This window comes from Centroberyx gerrardi, chromosome 1 (assembly GCF_048128805.1).
Source record: "Centroberyx gerrardi isolate f3 chromosome 1, fCenGer3.hap1.cur.20231027, whole genome shotgun sequence".
NCBI lineage: Eukaryota > Metazoa > Chordata > Actinopteri > Beryciformes > Berycidae > Centroberyx > Centroberyx gerrardi.
Genome location: NC_135997.1, coordinates 16,718,000 through 16,737,951, shown reverse-complemented (window position 1 = coordinate 16,737,951; position 19,952 = coordinate 16,718,000). Strand labels below are relative to the sequence as shown.

Sequence of the window (19,952 nt, the reverse complement as noted above, 5' to 3'; positions counted from 1 at the left end):
CAAAGGTGCGATTACAGCTTCCCCTAAGTCAACAGTGTTGACTTAGGGGGTTGAATACTTATTTGAGATTTCTGAACTTCATTTTAAGTAAATTTACACATTTTTCTAAACATGTTTTCACTTTGTTATGAGGTATTTTCTGTAGATTGTGGACAAAAAACTATTTAATGCATTTTGAATTTGGGCTGCAACACCACAAAACATGAGAAAAGGGGGTTGACTTCTTTCCTAAGGCCCTGTATGACGTTCATGATCACTGCTTACATTTGGAAGAGTGCAGAAATCTAAAGTCTCTCTGTGATACCCAAAAAAGTGTCAAACTCATGTTGTGAAGTTTTCTCAAAACTTCGCCATTTAGTGCCCCCCCATATTTAACCAAAAATTAACTAAAAAGGGCTTTAGAAGCCAATTATTCAAGCTATGTGCTAAAAGTCTTTCAACCAGACTACCGGGTTGTGTCCTTAAGTGTCCCAAATGAAAGATGTTTTTTCAGGAATATTTAATTTAGAAAAAAATATGCTATCGAAAATATTTAAGTTCCTGAAGGATGGATTAATCTGGCAAACTAAACAAGACTTAACTCAATCCCTTATTTAGTCAGATGGTAGCTCCAAGCTTTCTCCATGAAAAAACAGACTTTAGTTAAATTCAGATGAGCTAAAATGAGAACTCTCAAACTGTATGTGAAATATTATTTGGTCCAACTGAAGGTGACCTTAGACTACAATAAAAAAAAACAAAAAAACCTGAAATTACCAAGCAAGCAATGACAGTGCAAAGGTGCTTGGAGCAATCTAGTCACAGCTGATGCATTACATTACAATGCATGCTCTGCTGCCTCAAACTTCCTTGCTGCTGCTTAATAAGGAAGGTGCAGATTTCATGTTCAGTCAGCATATTTTCATGCAGACTCAGAGATTCTAGATAATGCCATCAATGTACTTCATGCATGGATGCATGCATCTAATAGCATGTCTCTTATGAAATCCAATTGTGGAAAGTCTAACATTGCCACTTCAAGCTGTGGAATGATGGGAAAAAAATGACTGACAGAATTTGATTCAAGCATTATCAGATGTAGTCATAAATACCAGAATCGTTGTCATTGACCATCTCACATGGTGCACACATGAATGACAATGAGCAAATATGAAAACTATTTGGTCTGGTCTTTTCAGGGGCTCTGAAAACCAAACAGCCTGGGGTCACTTCAAATGGGGCATTAAGTCTAGGACTAGACCTAATCCTTGTCTGAAGAGATACCACTGAATGCCCTGCAATTATGGGAGATTGAACTTCAAAAGCTATTTTAGGAGAGATAGGCCTGTTAACAAGCTCCTGGGCCATGAGATAAAGTATTTTGCTACTATGCAGGCTGTTACAGTTTGACATCAATTTTAGCAAAACAAAAACAGATAGAACAGACCGATATATATTTTTGCAAAACAGGACCTCCACCCCAACTGTGTACTTTCAAAAATGTCCCCTGCCCCATCCTTTTCACTGAGGAAACATTCAAATTTGAGTGCATTAACCCTCTCATCACCTTATAAGCTCTAAAATACACTGGAAAAAAAGACAAGTGAAACAGGAAATTGGAGCGTGACATTATTTACCTTCAGAAGAATGAAGTCTACACTAATTTACTGAAAATTTACATACAACACTTTCAAATACAGGAGGAGCTGATAAGTAACGTCACATGAAAACTTGTTACAAAGAACTAGGGCTGTACAGTATCCTCCTAAATTTAAGTAAAACATATGTGCACAGGGTTGTTTAACGTCACAGCAGAACTGTCAGGAAAACCCTACACTGAGGTAAACACTCATCTATACAAAATAAAAACATTTCATATCAACCTCGTGGCCAGAAATTCGCCAACTAAAACAGGTGATATTCCAAAAATAAAAAGTTCGGAAAAGTCTGCAAATTTGTCAGGTGGCTTAGACTGGTCGAATCTGGGTGCAGTTAGAACCGCCGCGGCGCTCCTTTGAAGGGCTTGAATCCTCCAACGTTGCCACCGCTGGAAATGGAGTTGTTGGTGATCTGTACAATTCGGTTCATACCAGACGAGGAATGGCTGAAGAGAGAGAAACAAAGCCCAAATCTTAGATTGCTGAGCAATTGGGACACACTAAGATAAGATAAGACACTTTATTAGTCATTGTAGGCATACAACGAAATTATGTTTGGTAACTCTCAGTGACCAGCAGCAATAGATAACAAGATAAAAACAAGGGGTTTTCTCAACTAAAGGGTTTTCTCATCAATTATATGCAATTGTGGTATTACCTCGAGTGTGGAGCCATCATGCTGCCCCGGCTGTCTCCCATCCTGCGGTTATCAGGGAAGCCCCCGCCCTGGGAACCCGCTCCACCGTGCCACTCCTTCCTCGGACCCTGGTCCCTGCCGTGCCGCTCCACCACCACCTGGCGGCCAGAGCCAAATGGCTGCGGAGACATTAGAGACTTAGAGCCAGGGGCCATTCTTCTATGAGCTGTTAGCTGCAAGTTAAACACAAGACTTTCCGGTTAGAATGACAGAACACAAATTTTGCAGGTGAAAAAACAAAAGATAAAATTTTAAATTGTAGACCTAGCAAATTATATATCTCTGAGACTGGGCCGATGTCTCACCAGTAAAACAGCACACCAAGAAATGAATCTTTTTGAGACCTCTAAAACTGAGCGCAAGACTTAAATGCTATATTTAACTGTACAAGACTTTTTAAGGCCTCAAGTTCAGATAATTTAAGAGATTTTAAGACTTTTTCCAGGACATGCAAACACCCCGGTGAGACGCTATAGCGAGGACCTAAGACGATGCATAGACAGCTGTAATTCAGGAGGTATGCTGACCTGGTCTCCCATCACCATGGGTCTTCCTCCCTCTCGGTCGCCAAAGCTGCTCCTCCCCCGGCTGGCTGAGGACCCCCCTCTGAGGGCGGGGCCTGGCCCGTCTCTGCCTGAGCGCTCTGGACGCATACGCACAGCTCCGCTGCTCAACCCAGCATGACAGCAGGTAAGAGATTAAAAATAACAAGTTAGCTTTCACTTGTAGGGAAACAACAGCCAATTGACAATGTTACTCGCTCAAGCATTCCATGAATATTTTTACCGTATATCTCCCTTGTTGGCATTGATGCCGCCATCATTCTTCCATCCCCCATGCCCTCCGTCTCTGGGCGAGCGGTTGTGTGACATGCCAGGCATTGCTGCTCTGGCTCCTACAGGACGCTCCGGCATGGGCACAGGCCGTCTCTCGTCTCTGTCCCTGCGGTCGGTGTCTCGGAGGTCGGCCCGTGGAGGAGGGGGGGGCTCCGCTCTGCGGACTGTGTCAAAGGTCTTGGGGTAGCGCTCAAACCCTGAACTCTCCCTGTGAGGAGCAGGGCGATTCTTCTTTACTTCTGGCTCATTGTCAAACCGGTTACGTCTAGAGACAGAACAAAAAAAATAAATCAAATCAAGGACAAAAAGGTGAGGTCACCCCCATCAAGAAAACTGAACTATGCAGCCAGCAACAATCAAATACATTTCAGTTTAGATTTAAGAGTAAGGTGGACCCTTGCTGGCTACAACGTTTTACTTGATACTCAATACCATAAGTGTAAACATTTTTTTTTTTCCCCCAATGATTGATCTTTCGCCATGGCAGGTTTGAATCATTTTCTCTCAAATTCATAAAACACCTTTTATCTGGTCCAGTTCATCTTGATCAATTCTTGAAGTTTTCATTTGAGTTATTTTTTAAGATCCAAAAACCTATTACTGTACACATGTAACAGGTGGAGACACTTTCATAATGGAGACACTGGAAACAGGGTGGAGCCGCCTTATAAGAGCAGACTGCTCAACAATACGCCAAAGAAAGGCAAGAGGCAACTTCAATAAGCCAGTTTTACCTCACACCTTCCAAAAAGTGCCCATGTGCACTGCACTTAGTTCTTGAGCACAAGCATTATTCATTGCTTACCCTCAAAGTTCAGCCTCAAAATTGACAATCTAGAAATCCTATAAAAAAACTATTATAATGCTTTAGACTGGGAACAGTTGACAGTGCCTTATGGCAGAAATATTGTGTTCCAAAAATGTCCTTTCTGCAGTGGGCGACATCGCCGCAGTGGGCTAGCTTGAATTCCTACAGTGCAAACAGTTACCTGTCATAGGTGTTGGGCTGCTCAGCTGCAGCTTCTGGGAAGCGACCCCTCTCTCGTGGGCTGAAGTTTGAAAAGCGGTTCTGCTGCCGGTTGTAGTCGGAGCCTTGGCTCAGACGGACATCAGACTCAGTCTGCATCTTCTTGTTGCCATTCCAGTAGGGATCATCCCTCCGACTGAAACATTAAATACAGACATAATTCATGTGATGAGTTTACCAGTGAATCTCTCTTTGGATGTTTACATCTGAGGCTAGGGTTGGGCAGTATTCCAACATTATCGTATACCAGGGTATTTGAAAATGTTGAAGATATATTCAGTACCACCATATCATTAACGTTCCGTTTTCTACTAAATACAACATTATGCTTGCTATTTATTACCCTACAAGAACGTAATTGTTTTCATCTTAACATAGAGAGGCTGGGGACAGGCGTGACATAGCCAGAAAGCAGGAAGCACGTTTTTGATTGCGGGGAAAATTGCAGCACGGTCTTCTATCATTTATGGCTATTCATGATTTGTACTGACGTCAGTGTTTTGTTGACACTGCCATACTGCCTTCCATTATAACCACAGATTATACAAAAGATTGAAGTCCTTGTTGTGACCCTTACTCTCTAGCACCAACATCACTGACACCGCTCAAGTCTGCAGACAAATTTCATGAAGTTCATGTTGTTTCATTATATATACAACCTTAACTCCCCATGCCTTTATAGAAGTCCAACTCACTAGACTGATAGGTGTGTAGGTCAAGTGATATCAATTAGACAATATAGAGACCCCCACACTAGCAAAAAAAAAAAAACCTGGAGCATCCAGACCAGTTGGTTAGTGCAAGATCATGTCCTCATTTAATGCAGTGCAGAAATGTGCTAGATGCCGAGTGCAAATGTTTCGGTTTAATCGACCATTTACATTGATCTTCAGTATGACTGAGGTCAGTGCCAGTGGTCTGTAGTCAGAGGCAGGTAACCTTGTTTTAGGGGACAGGAACACTAGTTGATTTGAGGAAGGTACCGGACAGGGAACGGTCTAATATACTGCTGAACACTAGAGCCAGCTGTTCAACACAGTGTCTGAGTGTAGTTTCTCTTCTGACGATGACTTCAAAGGGGGGGGGGGGGGGGGGGGGGGGCACTGGGCTACATCATCTGAAAACTGTTGGTGGTAGGGCGATGTCTAACAGATGTGTTTCTTCAAGCTGTTGAGTGGGAGAAATGATTGTCATAATGTCCAAGTCACTGTTGGCAATCTGGCACTCCAACACAGTTCTGCTTTGTGGTTTGGCAGCTCTGATGGCCTTAATGAGCTGGCTATTGGCCAGGCAGCTCCCTCCATTTCCCTGCCTGCGGGCCTGTTACTTGACTTTACTTTGGATCCCGAGTCCCATGCTAAACCATGGCTTAGCATTGTTGTTAATCACAATGGCTTTCTTCAGCAGGATTCCTCACAGAAAGAAAATATTGCAATTTTTCCAGACAAGCCGCCACAAATGCAAGCATTTTTGGTCATACTAATCATACAAACACCATAAAACTGTGGCGGGATATGCTTGCAGACACAAAGTGTGTGTATACCTGTGTTCCACATCACGGCCTCTTTTAAGGTTGTTTCTCTTCTCCTGCTCGTAACGCAGCTGCTCCTGCTGCCTCCGCAGCTCCTCGCGCTCACGTGCCAGTCGCTCTGCCTCTTTACGCCGTTCCTGAAAGAGGCGACATTAACATGCACTGAGTAAACTCAATTATTCAAAGATCTGCATATAATTATACAACGAAACTTTTGCTAATCTGATCTTCTACGGTTGCTTTAAAGCCCCCCTCAAAAGAAACAATTTGGAAAAGTTTCAAAACAAGACTTGGAAGCAATTTACAAGGCAACGTACGACAAACAACTGATTCCTGCCAACTGAAACAGACACAACTGTGTATCCCTCTTTGATTTCCCTGCTGCGGACCTGAAATTCAACACAAATTTTGTCTGGGATCGCGACTCTGTTGTTCAGAGATGCCTAGAGATTTGAATGGGGTGATGTGTTTACTGGAGGCCTTTAATATGGTGATTCAAAATCATGCCCATGGTACCTGCTCTATACGGATCCTCTCTCTTTCAAGCCTCTCCCTCTCCAGGCGCTCCCTTTCCAGTTTTTGTCTTTCCATCTCCAGCCTCTGGCGTTCCCGGAGCAGGTTCTCCCGTTCTTCACGCTCCCGTAACAGACGGATACGCTCACGCTCCCGACGTTCTCGTTCCGCGATCTCCCGCCGCCTAAGACAGGAATCACTGGTCTCAGAACTACGGAAATTACACATAAATGCACCTCACCATTTTGACTCTGCTCATATATGTTTGAGTATTGTTCTGTTCTAGAGAACTACCTGCGCAACTCCATGGCTCTGCGGACACGCTCCAGACGAGCCAGACGCTCACGCATTCTCTGCTCCTTCATCTTCTCAAAAGGCAGGATGTCTTTGCTGCCTCCCTTGTTGGGGAAAGGTCGCCCCTTGTCTTTCATCATCTCCAGCTGGTGGAAAAAAATAAAAGCTTTTAGGTGAAGTGTTTTAAACAAAATGCTTCTATGTGATATGTCCAAAATATAAAGAGTTTCAGACCTCTTCAGGAGGAATCAACCATCTGGGCCGGCGCTGCATATTCATGTTGAAGAAACCAGGCTGAAAAAGGATCATATAGAATCACATTTAACACCCTGTGATGACAAAGGATATTTGAATACATACTTAAATCAAATACAAAAACACACAGCTGTCAAAGGCCTGGTTCCACATTACCTTTTCGAAATGCCTTCCCCTCCTAAAAGGTCTCATTTTGCCGAAGTTAGGATCTCCTTTGGCATGATCTATCACCACCATCTTCCCAGGGCTCTTTGCCCCTACAGGAAAAAACACACAAAAGTCATATGCTTGGCATCTCTTAACTCCATTAACTTCAGAAAATTTGCTGAATCCGAAGAGGAATAAAACCTACTGCCATGCTTTTTGTCATCTTTCTTGGAACAATCTTGGCCTGAGCTAGATGAAGCTGCCTCAGATTTTCCACTTTTAGACTCCAGTTTCTTGGATGAATCTTTATTGTCTTTCTCTGATGGTTTGTCCGACTTCTTGTCCTCTTTTTTGGAGGATGGCGGGGCTCTACACAAGGGGGGAAAAAAGTTAAACCTGCTTTCATTTAACAATTATGGGTGAAATTATCAACTTCTTCCTCACCCACTTGTTAGTCATCTTTATTCCTGTGGTACTGCGTTTGTCACTTGATTTGCTGGAACTCATTTTGTCCTCCACTTCCTTCTTTGAGGGTTCTTTTTTGAATGGATCACTTTTCGCCTATAAAGAAATACAGCAAGTCTCTGTCACATTTTGGGACATAATAAAATTTAACAAAAGCCCACAAAACTTTTTCCCTAAACGAAGGTAGCATGAGACTACTCAAGGTCTCTGAAAATAATTCTGGTTACTGATTCTCTCCAGAAAAACTGGAAACATATTCTCATATTCTATTTGAGAATTCTTAACTTTTGCTTCCCAGCTTACCCTTTCAACATATATCTGCTGTCCGTGGAGCTCGGTGCGGTCAAGGTGGGAGATGCACCGCGTCACTTCTGCACTGGAGGACATTGTCACCAAGCCGTAACACTTTGAACCAGGACTGCGAGCATTTGTAACCACTTTGGCACTGAAAACCTGTTGGCAAGAAAACAGAAGTGTGATGCAGCAAGTTCTTGTCCATTCACCATTAAGGGGCAAATGTGAGGGGAAACTGAAATTTCCTTCAAAGTTGTGAAGCTCCTCCAGTTAAAATGCCATAGAACATTCAGATTTCATCCTTGACTACAATCAGCACTACACCACATTTTTTGCCACAGAGCTGCATATGAAAAGTTCTTTTTTTAATCAAAAAGATTAATGTTTTATGATTTGGAGTGCGAACCATTGCCTTCGCTGCTGGTTAAACGGTTTGCCATCTATTATGCTCAGCTGGGTTACGAGTGGTCAGCAGATAATGTCTGGTGTAAATCTGCTCAAATATCATTAAAATACAGTGCGTTTTTTTTTCCATCAGCTATAAATTTGTTTGGTCACTGTGGTTTGCTACTTTAACCATTATCGAGGAAAAAGGTTCTGCTGAACATGCTCTTTTTCAGCATCGTCTTTAAGATTGATAAACATACACACATCGCCCAGCATTGCCTACACAGCAAACATAGTGAGGCTTAAGTATGATAGGGGTGGGTGAAGATGAAAATGTCAACCATCGGTACTTTGCTGCACTTTCCTTTTACATTGAGGCAAAAGAGAACATTTTCCACACATTTTAAAAAGGTAACAACTCATTCCAACAAAACCTCAAAAGATATTTACCTTCCCATATTTGCCAAACAGGTTCTTTAGATCAGCTGCTTTGGTGTTAGAAGACAGGCCGCTCACCCATATGTTACGAGAAGAGCTGCTGATGCTGCTACTGCCTCCTGAGAATGAGGTTTCCAAAACATACAAATTTAGCAGTCATTGGGTGTCAAAAAAACAGGTACTGCAAAAAGGTGAGAAAACTACTAAAACCCTGAATCAAGTTGCATAAACTGAGCAAAAATGCCTTCTTGAGTTTCCCATTTGTGAAAACACATGGGACCTAAAAATTCTTACCCTTTTCATCTTTTGCAGCTTTTCCATCTCTGTCTCTTGAAGAGCTACAAAGCAAATGTTGCAACAATAAACAGACAGATGAAATGAGTGCCAGTATACGAAAACCCTGGTATAAAGTGATAAAGACACACATCTTATGGAATAAAACATCATATTTAATACTTTTCAGAAAAAAAAATCCCCGTAGGCAAGGCGTGGATCTGAACAAATCTCTCAAAGGCTTCTTTCATTCATTGCTTTTCCACTGGTGAGATGGGTGAGGTTGTCAGCCAATTTAATCCCTGGACCAATGAAATCTTCAGAAGTGTGATCAACTTCACAGCGAATCATTTCTGACCAAAAAAAAAAACTGCCATCACGGGGACTAATGCTCTTTTACAATGCCTTGCGTAGGAACTGGAAAAGGCATTACAACTGCTGGAAAGGTGAAAGTAACAGGTGTTTTTCGGCTCCTGGTTAATGCCACAATTTAACCAACTTCAGAAAAATAAATTAAAGTAGTAAATGGCAGGATTAGGTACATCAGTGAACATTCCCCTTAAGGAAAAAAAACAAAAATAAAAAATCTTGACGCTACCCACAATGCTGCGTTCTTAGTGAGCTGGAACTTGGTAGTAGTATCAAAGAACTGACATAGAAAGACAAACCTCTTTGCTTGACCTGACGCCCCAGTAGCGGAGGGGCCTTTCTTCCCAGAATCCTTTTCTTTGTCTCCCGTTTCGGCTTTCTTCAAGGCCTCTCTGCTGTCTTTCTTCATGGGGTCAACCTTGGGTCCATCATCTTTCTTACCATCTTTATGGCCCTCTGTCTCTTGCGCCTTCATGTCATCCTCTGGGCCCGTCTCAGCAGAGGCCTCTGGCTCGTCAATGCCCTTCTCGGCCTCTGGATCTGGAAGTTTCACATGTTTACCTGTTTCCAGGAGATCGTCGCCATCGACATCTAGTGTGATGGCATCTTCGTTGGGGATTGAGACGGATAGGTGATCGTCCTCGGCTTCTTTAGAGGAATTCATGGCTTCAGCGTCCATCTCGGCCTCTTCGGCATCCTCCTCTGGCTCAGCCTCCTCCTCAGCCTCTGGTTCAGCCTCCTCCTCAGCCTCTGGTTCAGCATCCACCTCAGCCTCTGGCTCAGCATCCACCTCGGACTCAGGCTCGGGCTCGGGCTCAGGCTCTGAATCAGCCTCAGCCACCATCACAGCGTCTGACTCCAGCTCAGCCTCAGCCAGGGCCTCTGCCTCAGGCTCAGCGAGGCTGTCCTCACAGGGCGGAGGCTTTGAATTTTCGTGAGTACCATCATCTGTATCAGTTACATCTGAGGGATTTAATAAGGATAAACATGGCAAAAAACACAACTTTTAACATTGACATGTCGCATGTTACTTGACCTAGAAAGTAGAATAGAAAGCAAATTAAATATTAGTCGTCATCGAGGGCGTAGACACCACAGGAAGACACAAAACACACAATCCTCATTGAAACTGGTGGATGATTCAGTATTCTTCATGTCTTGTTACCACCAATACTTGAGTCACAATCCATACTGAATGTGCAATTCCAGATGACTTCTCAAAGGCCTGGAATTTCTTCAGGGGGAACCGAAGGCTCAAGTTCAAACGATGAAAAATGTCATCAGTTCATCCATCAGTCAATTTCTTCCATTATGGAAAATGCATCCCCAGTTGGTCAGTCTAATCATCTGGAAAGTCCTCTCAGAGTTCATGAAAATCTTCCATATCTTCACTTCATCGGTAATCAATGTCATCAATGTCATCAATGTCTGCCTTATCAGCAGATTTCAGCATTTGGAGGGGGAAAAACCTCTTTCATCATCAAATCCACACTGCTGCATCCTGCCCAATCATCTGTATAAAAACGGCCATCGCTTGCCAAGTCTCTGGGCCGTGCTCCGTGTCGAGTTCTTCACCGTGCTCATCATGCTCATCATGCTGGGGCTGCAGTCAGGTGGCAGCAAGATGTGGAACGTCAATGGGTGCCTTCTGCAGTGAATCCATCCCTTTTCTTGAGCTTGAAATGACCACCCAGGACTCTGCATCTTTAGGAAAATGTTCCGAGGAGTCAAGCAGTCCTTGAGCTACCCACTTCACCTCAATGATTCATGTAGCATGTCAATTACAAAAAGGGAGTCTTCAGAAACCAGTGTTGTGCTTAATGATCTTAAACATGTCCTTTGCGCTCCCTTTAATGTTTTGCGACCTAGATGGTGAAGTAGCCAGCAGAAGCTTGAAATAGCACCAGATGCATGATATGCCTTCTACTCAGGAAGAGTTTCTTGCCATCATATTAAAATTGCTACCTGTAAAAAAAAACCTTAAAGTTAGCAATTTACATCGGTGTGACTACAAACATACCTTTTTCTGATTCATCCTCTTCGATGTCCTGAAAAAAAGAAAACACTGAGATGAAGCCAACAACGATTTCAAAGCAAAAGACAGAGCATGGAAAGCTAGTTCTGACTAAGTTTATACAACCAATCAACTTTTAGTATATCAGCGGCTTTACCAATAACTGTATGCATATTCTTAAAAATAGCCTGATGCAGAATTTGACAGTTTTAATTTCAACTCTGTTTTGAATTCCAAAGATGCTCCTCTGACAATGAATAGGTGACAGAGCCCAGGATTATTTTAGACAGATGTGGGCATATTTTCTGGTTAACACCTGTCAGCAGTAAGCAGATTAAGCTTCATCAATGTGATGATTAAACAAAGTGCCATTGTAAATAATTTCCTTCTAAATCAGAAACCATTTATGTAATGCAATCTGCATGCCCCATAATCAGGAAGCCTATTATGTTGACATTAGCTGCAAGTTCTTGTAAAACATTTCTACTTTATTGAAATGATTGATTAGTAACGTGAGTTAGGCTACACTACATTTTTGATGGATGTGGGACCTGCTTTGGGTGGCTACAAACAGGACTGTCGATCATAAAATTTTGTAATGACGATTGTCTCACAAATAATTGCGATTAACAATTTTAACAGTCTTTTTTCCGCCAAGGAGAGTGAGTAATAAACTGAGCACATCAAATAAATAAATAAATAGGTCACAATAGTAAAAATAAGCAACGTGTTGATAGGTGAAGTCATATGTGGCTTTGCAACAAGATCCATGTTGGTCACTGTGCAACATTACAATGATAGGGAAAACAGCATTGGTAAACTTCAAACTGTTTGCGCACACAAGATAAAAACGCTGATTTGAATCACCAGCAAAGATGCCAACAGACCACACAGCATTACAGCTGATATCTGCATCTGCAGCAATCTGATAACCTAATGTACACAAGAAATAAAATGTCATTCTGTAAAACTTAACTCTTTGAAATAAAACACATCCAAACCATCCATTTTCATTTCTAAAATATGACAATATACAGGGAAAAAGAGTAGGCATAGCCATTACTTGATTATATAATATGTTAGAGGCACATCGCCAAAAGTGCTGGAGTGAGTAAAACACATAGAACCAAGTAGTTAAATGATAAACAGCAACGAAATATAAGGTATTAAAAAAACTGCCTGGTACTGTATTTAGAAAACCTGCACAGGCATGGGATTTACATACGCACTTGTTTCACATATCCTGTTATACCTTGCAGTATTATGAGATTTGCTTAATGTCAAATATAGATCCATATATAATCAGCTCAGCCCATTTAATCCTTCTTTGAAAGCGGTTTTACACACACACACACACACACACACACACACACTCCTCTCCTCTTATTCCTCTGACACACATCCTCGCAGGATTTCTCTGGTGGTTCCTTGGCATGGTTTGTCTGAAACGGGTCTGTTCAAACTTTTCTGACCAGTAGCTGTCGATATTCATGTTTTTACCACATATATTACACGGAAATATGGAAGCACAATGAATGCTTTCAGTTCATCCACTGACATAGCCCACGTTTTGTGTCCAGGAACTCTGTGTGCCTCAACACACTACTGTTCTGAAGTGGGCAACGGGATATAAATTTTGACCAATTTGCAAACATATTTGCTTTTTAAAAAAACATAATAATATGGAAGAGGAAAACAATACAATGATCGTGGTTATGCAAAATAATTGCGGTTGCCTCCCATAATCACAATGGCTCTATTATTCAATTACTGCAGCAGCCTTAGCTACAAACGCTGCTTTGTAAAAGGTCTGTTTATTTTCCATCAAAATAAAAAATAGTCAGGTAGGCAAGCACACTACAGGTTTAATAACTTAATTTTGAGCTCATTATCTGAGTGGTATTTTGACAGTGGTAATTCTTTAAATTGTGTTTTTGGAGAAAAAAAAATAATCAACAGCACTAATTGTCTAACAGTATCAAAGGACCCGGTTCATATAAAAGGTGTACTGCTGTGTGTGCACCTGTGCAGCCCTATCAGGAGGAGCAACTGATCATCCTCACGCACAATTCACTAAAAAGATTAGTGCAAAAACAATTCACTTGCTAATTTCACATCACTGACAAATAAACAGCAATTAGATTCCTGAGGTGATAAACACTGTTTGTACCCAGGGACTCTCTGGACGTGGAGATTTCATAAGATGAAACTAATTAATGATCCCTGTAATGAAATTGGGTAGAGGTGTCTAAACATTTCAGCTAAGGCAAAGACCAAAAAACAGGGACAGAGCTGTGACAAACAAAAAGCACATGCCACAATCACCTTGGAAAATGTGTCTTCTTCCGCCGTGTTATCAGCGTCTGAATCCATCTTTTTCCCTAAAAAGTAAAAAAGGTACATAAAGCAACAGTTAGAAAAACAAATAGACGTACTAAGCCAACCTTCCTCGTGACCACTCCAACATAATCAAAAGATTACCTTTAGCTTTTGCATTTTTCCGAGTGGGCGTGTCAGCAGAAAGTTGGATTTGAATGTTTTCTGGGTCACCGCCTTCATCCTCAACAGCCTTTAAAAAAAGTAACAGAATTGAGAGAAGTGAATGCATGGCAAGAATAGTAACTTCAGCTAACATTACATGACCAGTCTTCACACAATGTCCCAAATGGCTTGTTTCATTTGCCTCTGATTGTCCAGCAAACGTCCGCGAGCTTATCTACCTATTAAGCTAGATGGATTAAGTTGTGCTGTTGAGTGGACATTTGTTACTGAGCCAGAGAGGATGGAGCCAACATTAAAGGATAATTCTGGTTATTTTCAAACTAGGCCTTATGTTCCTAGTTTCTGTTTCCATCATGATGACGATTGTGTTCAAAACTCCGTCACTTACTTCACTGTAGAGCTTTGCCTACATCTAGCTCTCCAATACACACCCAGAGGGCCAACGCAATCTCTAACAGTCATACCCAAAAAGTGCTTAAAACGCCACCTTTCAACACAATAACACTCACATTGAAATGGCACCTGCCTACAACCAATTTCCGATTATTCACCTGAAATTTGAATATATTGCGGGCATGTTATTTTAACTACCAAGAACAAGTAGCCTAGACCATTCAGGTACTCTGACGCTGCGTTCATGTCATATCAGATCTTCTGTAAATACAAACTGCCGACTGGGAAAAATAGAACAACTTCAACTTCTCAGTGGTAATTAGAGGTAAGATATGTGGGAAATTTTTACGGCGCCATCTGGCATCATGAATTGCAATAGTGTCTCAACACAAGCGTAAACATAGTAAGGGAATCCACCAATGTCGGCAGCCCAAGATATTAAACATATACACAACATAAATAATGATACCGATACTATGAAACACCTTTGGCTTATAAGGATATCTTGGCTGACTTGTTATGATCTGTACCCATCCAAAGATTGTAAAACAGGCTATTACTCGCAGCTCCAAACCTTCAGACTTCACTGACTTTAGAGATAAGTAATTTTCTTGGTAGGCTAAGCTTGGCAGCTTTTGATCCATGAGCTGAGACGGAGATAATCATTTCAGTTGATGAATTTGTTTGCTCAGGGGCATGAATGGTGAGCTTTCATTTTTTGGCCAGAAAGAGGGAAACTAATTGTTCAACCAAAGCAATTTAGGTCAATCAAGTGTGTTCAGCACAGCAGGTTCAATTAAATAAATGGATGGATTTTCATTCATTAAGAAAAAATGTCATTCCCTGTGCAAATTTTTACTTCATTCTTGTAAACTCATTTGAAATCTGCATTTTGTTATTTTATGTTCATGATAATCACTCAGATGAAATGTAAACTACAATGACAGTAGTAAATGGGCTACAGCTCCAAATCAATAGTTTTAAACCTTTTTTGCTTGTGACCCCTTTAAACAAAGCAATGATGCTCATGACCCAAATTTGTGTAGTAGAAATTTGTTTTCCTATCACATGAACCATCTCGCGACCCCCCCGCCCCCCCCCCCCAAAAAAAATCACGCGTCCCATCCCAGGATGAGAACCACTGCTCTAAATCACACCAGTATTCCCATTTAAACGCGCATGTTGATATCTTAACTGTGAATTCAGATTTGAGAAACGTCGTGGTAATTGATAAATTCAGATTTCCCATGATGCATTAACAATTTTGTAACTACACAACTGTTTTTTTTTAAGTTGACAGCTCCTATGTTCGATGCTGTGCATTCACTCACAGTCCTACAAAATCCCTTGCCTAGTCCTAACCAGCCTGTCACGTACAGCTGGATGGGAGCTCTATGTCGCTAGTGTAGTAAAGAAGGGCACGTATCGGGGCTCGAGTATATCCCGGTTTAGACGCATTTTTCACGAGTGGCCTACATGTTTGTTCCCCGTTCTATGATCAAACTAGACAAACTCGAAGGCCCTACTGAATCCAGCTACGCATAAGTAAATAACGCGAGCTTGTGACCACGATAATACCAGAAGCCATTTGGTGGACGCGTTCCTGCGTAGCGCCTTGCTCGTGAATGCATACATTCTCAGCATGGCCGACGCTCGCTGGGAATCTAACCCCGGATTTTTCCAGTGCTGCTGCCATGCTCTGCCCTTTCGCATGCACAGGGAACACAGAGACAGCCCGTGCACACAAGTCTTCTTGACTGACGCTAGATTTGCCAAGACCCGTTTGGGCGCCCCACCTCCCATCTTGCAAATTTTGCACCTAGCAACAATTTACAAACCCCACTGCAATCACATTCACGATGCAAGCCCGTCTAGCTATTCGATAAATATCAGGACAAATGCGTGTAAACAAATCCTTGCACCTGGTCCAGCTTAATAACATCACGCAGAAAATAACATTGACCTAACGTAAGTAACGTCCCCGATGTGTTTGACGGGTAGTTACCTTCCCAAATAAATGAATCGAAACCTTTCGACGATATAGCTGTCAATCTAGCTAGCTGGCTAACAGGAAATAGTCTGAGCCCATAACAATGTTAGCTAGCTTCCATTGCATCGCATTCCCCAGATCCTTCCCCAAAGTCTTGCACAAATAGAAAGCTTAGTTAGTTACCTGTTTCAATCTGGCAATAAGAACACTCTTTACACCGGACGCATCCAAATTTCTTCGTTTGAGCTCGGATTTAAGATCAATAACTCGCAATTCTGCTATTTTCTTACACTCCGTGGAAATGGCACCCGACGCCATTTTACCTCACAATCGTTGGGAGTTGGGACGTGCGCGCGCAGTTTTGCTTCTTTTTCTTCTTCTTCTTCTGTTTCTTCTTCTTCTTCGTGAAGTTTAAAGGGTTTCGGCATCCCATTACCGCCACCTTCTGAATCGTGGTACAACCAAGTTCTACGACCAGATATTACAGCCTACAAACCTATGCACGAAACGAGTTTCCCTTAAAAATTAAAATACAATTCTGCATCCTAAAGTGCTCTCTGTAAAATACAGTATCCATTTTAATGTAATGTCCTGCATGCCAGCCTGTCTTAAATCTGTAACCATCCGTGCCCTTTACCTACGACATCTAACAACAGCATGTTCTGCTGACTCTTCTTGACAATATTCGCATTGGCCTGTTGGATGTTTCCCCATGATATAGGCCTACAACGTTTTATTTAATGTAGCCCTACTATGTCCTATCCATAACCTTGAAATACAATCTCTTCATTTCTGTTTCTTAGTCCTTCTTCCAACTGTATTTTGTATGGTATGCAAATGACTTCCTTTAGTCTCTCCATCCCAATGTTCACTTCTGATTTGCTGTCCTGTGTCCTCCAGACTTGCTTCCACTTTACTATGTTTTATGTTAACGTCAATCACATGTCTCTTTAAAGTGTGTTTGCTGAAGCATCTACCATCTCATTTCCATTTATTCCAATATGGACTGATATCCAAATAAAAGTAGACTAGCCTTTGTACCAAGCTGACTTACTCTTATAGGCTATGCTACAATTACTATAAAGAGTAAATCTGAAGTGGAAGGAATATTGGGATGGAGAGACTAAGGGAAGACATTTGCATATACAATTGGTACAAAAGGAGCAGGGGAAGAAACAGAAGAGGGGGTAAATAGGTGTCTTTTTTTGTTGTTGACTTGAGCCCTAGCTTCTAAATGTCTGTGTACGGCCCTGGTGTTCTCACACACCACCATGAACTGACAGTCTGACTGAACATTCCTCATCTCAACATAGCAACAAATATAAGCCTTTCAGGCTATTTATCAATCTTGTCAATCAATATTTATCAAAGTTGTATTCTGCACAACTGTAATTTATGCATCTTTTGATATATCAACCTAGTTGCACTTTGCACATCTATACCCAAGCTACTACCAAATCTGCAGGATGTTGCAACCTGACACATTTTCACAATCTTGTCAGATAACCACCAAACAACCATTTCCGCGGGCTACTTCTGATACACAGACCACAGCTGTAACCTGTTGTGACTGGCTGATGGTAGGAAACAGACAAGGTGACTGATAACACAACTGTGACCAGACTCACTGACCAAATATACCCTCGAAAACAACTCAGATCCCATTAACAGGCCCTCGGTCACTCTACACACATTGTGCACTATGCATACATGAGAGCTACATGCACGTCTTGTCCTGTCTTAGGGTGTGAAGGGAAATAAACCTCACGCGAACACCAAACTGACAACTGTGGCTATCACTTCAAGTAGACAACATATCCTGCGGTTACTAAGTCTAAGCAAAACATCTTCGACCTACTGAGAAGCTTGCTTCATACCTGACATTTAGCCTTACATTGAAAAGCTTACAAAAACAGTTAAAAAAAGACTTTGTGGTTAACGGTGTGCGACATTATCTTTAGCAAAATATCGAAAAATGTACAGATCAAACTGGGCTTTGCAGAGTTTCCTCCTTTCTTCAGCCCATCGTCAACCCTTCTGTGTCAGATGCAGCCTACAAAACATCGCTGATTTTCCTTCACGGACAGCCATATTCCTTTCTGAGCCTTAACACCTGACAATGGATCAGAAGACTAGATGCTCTCCACCTGGACAAGGAACAGTAGACTCCAGTCAAGAATGAGGCAGAGAGGCAGACAGCAGTTGGTAGAGTTCAATCACACAAGCTCGCATGTGTGGGTCCTCAAAGCAAAAGACCATCTGCAGTGATTCTGCTTGGAATAATGATTCTGACTAATGTTGACAATGTAAGAAGGTCAGAGAAAAACAGTTTGTACGGCTGTTATTCACTATATCAGGATGCAGATATGCAGGGGAGCAGGTGATTGACTCAGCTATAGCTACATGTTTTTTTCTCTACTTACACAAGAGAAAAGTGTTGATGTTCACTGGATAAGATAATTTATGATGTAACAGATGCTCTGCCCTACTTGTCCTTTAACGTATCAGGACAGCTTGTGTGCACAGTACTGAGAATATTAAGAATAGCTCAGGACACTGAGTGAGCGAGCCGTGGTTGAGGCCTGTCAAAGACACAAAAGAGTGCGAAATGTGCTCAATTTTGAGACCCTTCACACCCCAACATGAGCTGTGAAGGGAAATAAATCTCACATGAACACCAAATTGAAGCAGTCTTGAGCACATTTGAACAATGTTGTACAATAAATCTCGACAACTCATCAATGCTGAATATATATCTGATCATATTAAAGCATTACTACAAAGATCAGATCCATCTGTATAGGCTAATAATATATGTAATCAGGTTATTCTGTCAACATTATTACAGAAAGGATGTGCCAAATACATTTCATGTCTCTCCATTTTAGTCCCAACATATAAAAGTCAACACCTGCATAAGCAAACAACCATGGTGCAAACATCTAAGGATCAGTACTGCAGGACAGCAGACCTGTCTCTACAGCCAGGTCATTTCCCATCCATCCACACTTCCATTCTGAGTGTTCATGTTTACAGCATCCTTGTAGAAGCTAAAGCTCTTTTCATGGGAAAAGTATCACTGTGCCTTGGTAGATTAACCCAATAAATTGTGGGAAACTGTTCTCTTGTAATCTGCAATAACATCTCCCTTACTTCCACCTGCAGTTGATGCAACTACAAATTCACAACAACCAACTTTCACAGGCTTTCCAGCCTTGCTGTTGAAGTTTGGCTGGCTAGCTCAGAGTATCGAAACTTCTTCACCTCATCTGTCTGAATGTATATCATAGTGGTAAAAAAAAAAAAAAACTGTGCAAAAGATGCTCCTTGTCTTAGTTGGCCAATTTAACCTCCCATATTTCCACATGGTGTGGTTAATGTATTCTGGGTTGTAGCACAGATCAGTGAACAGGTGAAGTGTTTGATGTTCAGCTATCTGGGTTGATGCATTAGCCATAATAATAATAATAATAATAATAATAATAATTATAATAACCTTTACTTGTATGGCACCGTTCATACACAACATGTAACTCAAAGAGTTTTACATCAATAGAAGGCAAACAAATAAAATTTTTTTTAAAAAAAACAAGCAAAATGCATTGCATTAAAAGAATAAAAACAAGTAAAAATAGAAAGGTAAGAATATGCAATTAAAACAAAATTAATTGCATTAAAAGAACACAATCAAATAGTAAATCAGAGGTCGTTGCTCTAATCTGGGTTGCTGTTTTGGGCAGCAGATGTGGATTCCCTGCATTCTGGACATTCTGGGTTGGGATATTGTGTGTAATGTCAATGACACTGAATTAAACATGACAGTGATGCAATTTACAGAGAAAACAACCTTTTATTGATTGCAATTTCTTGCAGGATACTAAAGATGAAAT

General features: G+C 41.4%; 1 protein-coding gene across 4 annotated transcripts; it reads right to left on the bottom strand.

The window, feature by feature from the left end:
- Positions 1–1,597: 1,597 nt before the first annotated feature.
- On the bottom strand, positions 1,598–16,382 carry sltm (SAFB-like, transcription modulator). Of its 4 annotated transcripts, none has more exons than XM_071903644.2 (20): positions 16,246–16,382; positions 13,659–13,746; positions 13,503–13,558; positions 11,184–11,211; positions 9,463–10,126; positions 8,816–8,859; positions 8,534–8,640; positions 7,706–7,855; positions 7,386–7,498; positions 7,143–7,306; positions 6,947–7,047; positions 6,770–6,829; positions 6,536–6,681; positions 6,245–6,452; positions 5,741–5,865; positions 4,160–4,333; positions 3,121–3,435; positions 2,862–3,000; positions 2,296–2,507; positions 1,598–2,083 (listed from the first exon to the last, which is right to left on the bottom strand). In XM_071903644.2, exons 1-20 carry the CDS (start codon positions 16,378–16,380, stop codon positions 1,972–1,974), a joined length of 3,141 nt encoding a protein of 1,046 aa, XP_071759745.1. In that variant the 5' UTR covers positions 16,381–16,382; the 3' UTR covers positions 1,598–1,971. The 4 variants fall into 4 exon arrangements, with proteins under 4 accessions (XP_071759745.1, XP_071759747.1, XP_071759746.1 ...); XM_071903646.2 differs by having other exon boundaries at positions 2,296–2,453; XM_071903645.2 differs by having other exon boundaries at positions 6,245–6,425.
- Between the last annotated feature and the right edge of the window lie 3,570 nt (positions 16,383–19,952).

Bases quoted from the DNA above. Each gene is read 5' to 3' on its own strand.
- sltm (XM_071903644.2), bottom strand. From the start codon at position 16,380: ATGGCGTCGGGTGCCATTTCCACGGAGTGTAAGAAAATAGCAGAATTG. The intron at 8,641-8,815 runs GTAAGAATTTTT...CCTCATTCTCAG, and splicing joins AGCTGCAAAAGATGAAAAGG to GAGGCAGTAGCAGCATCAGC. The intron at 3,436-4,159 runs GTAACTGTTTGC...TTCTGTCTCTAG, and splicing joins CAGCCCAACACCTATGACAG to ACGTAACCGGTTTGACAATG.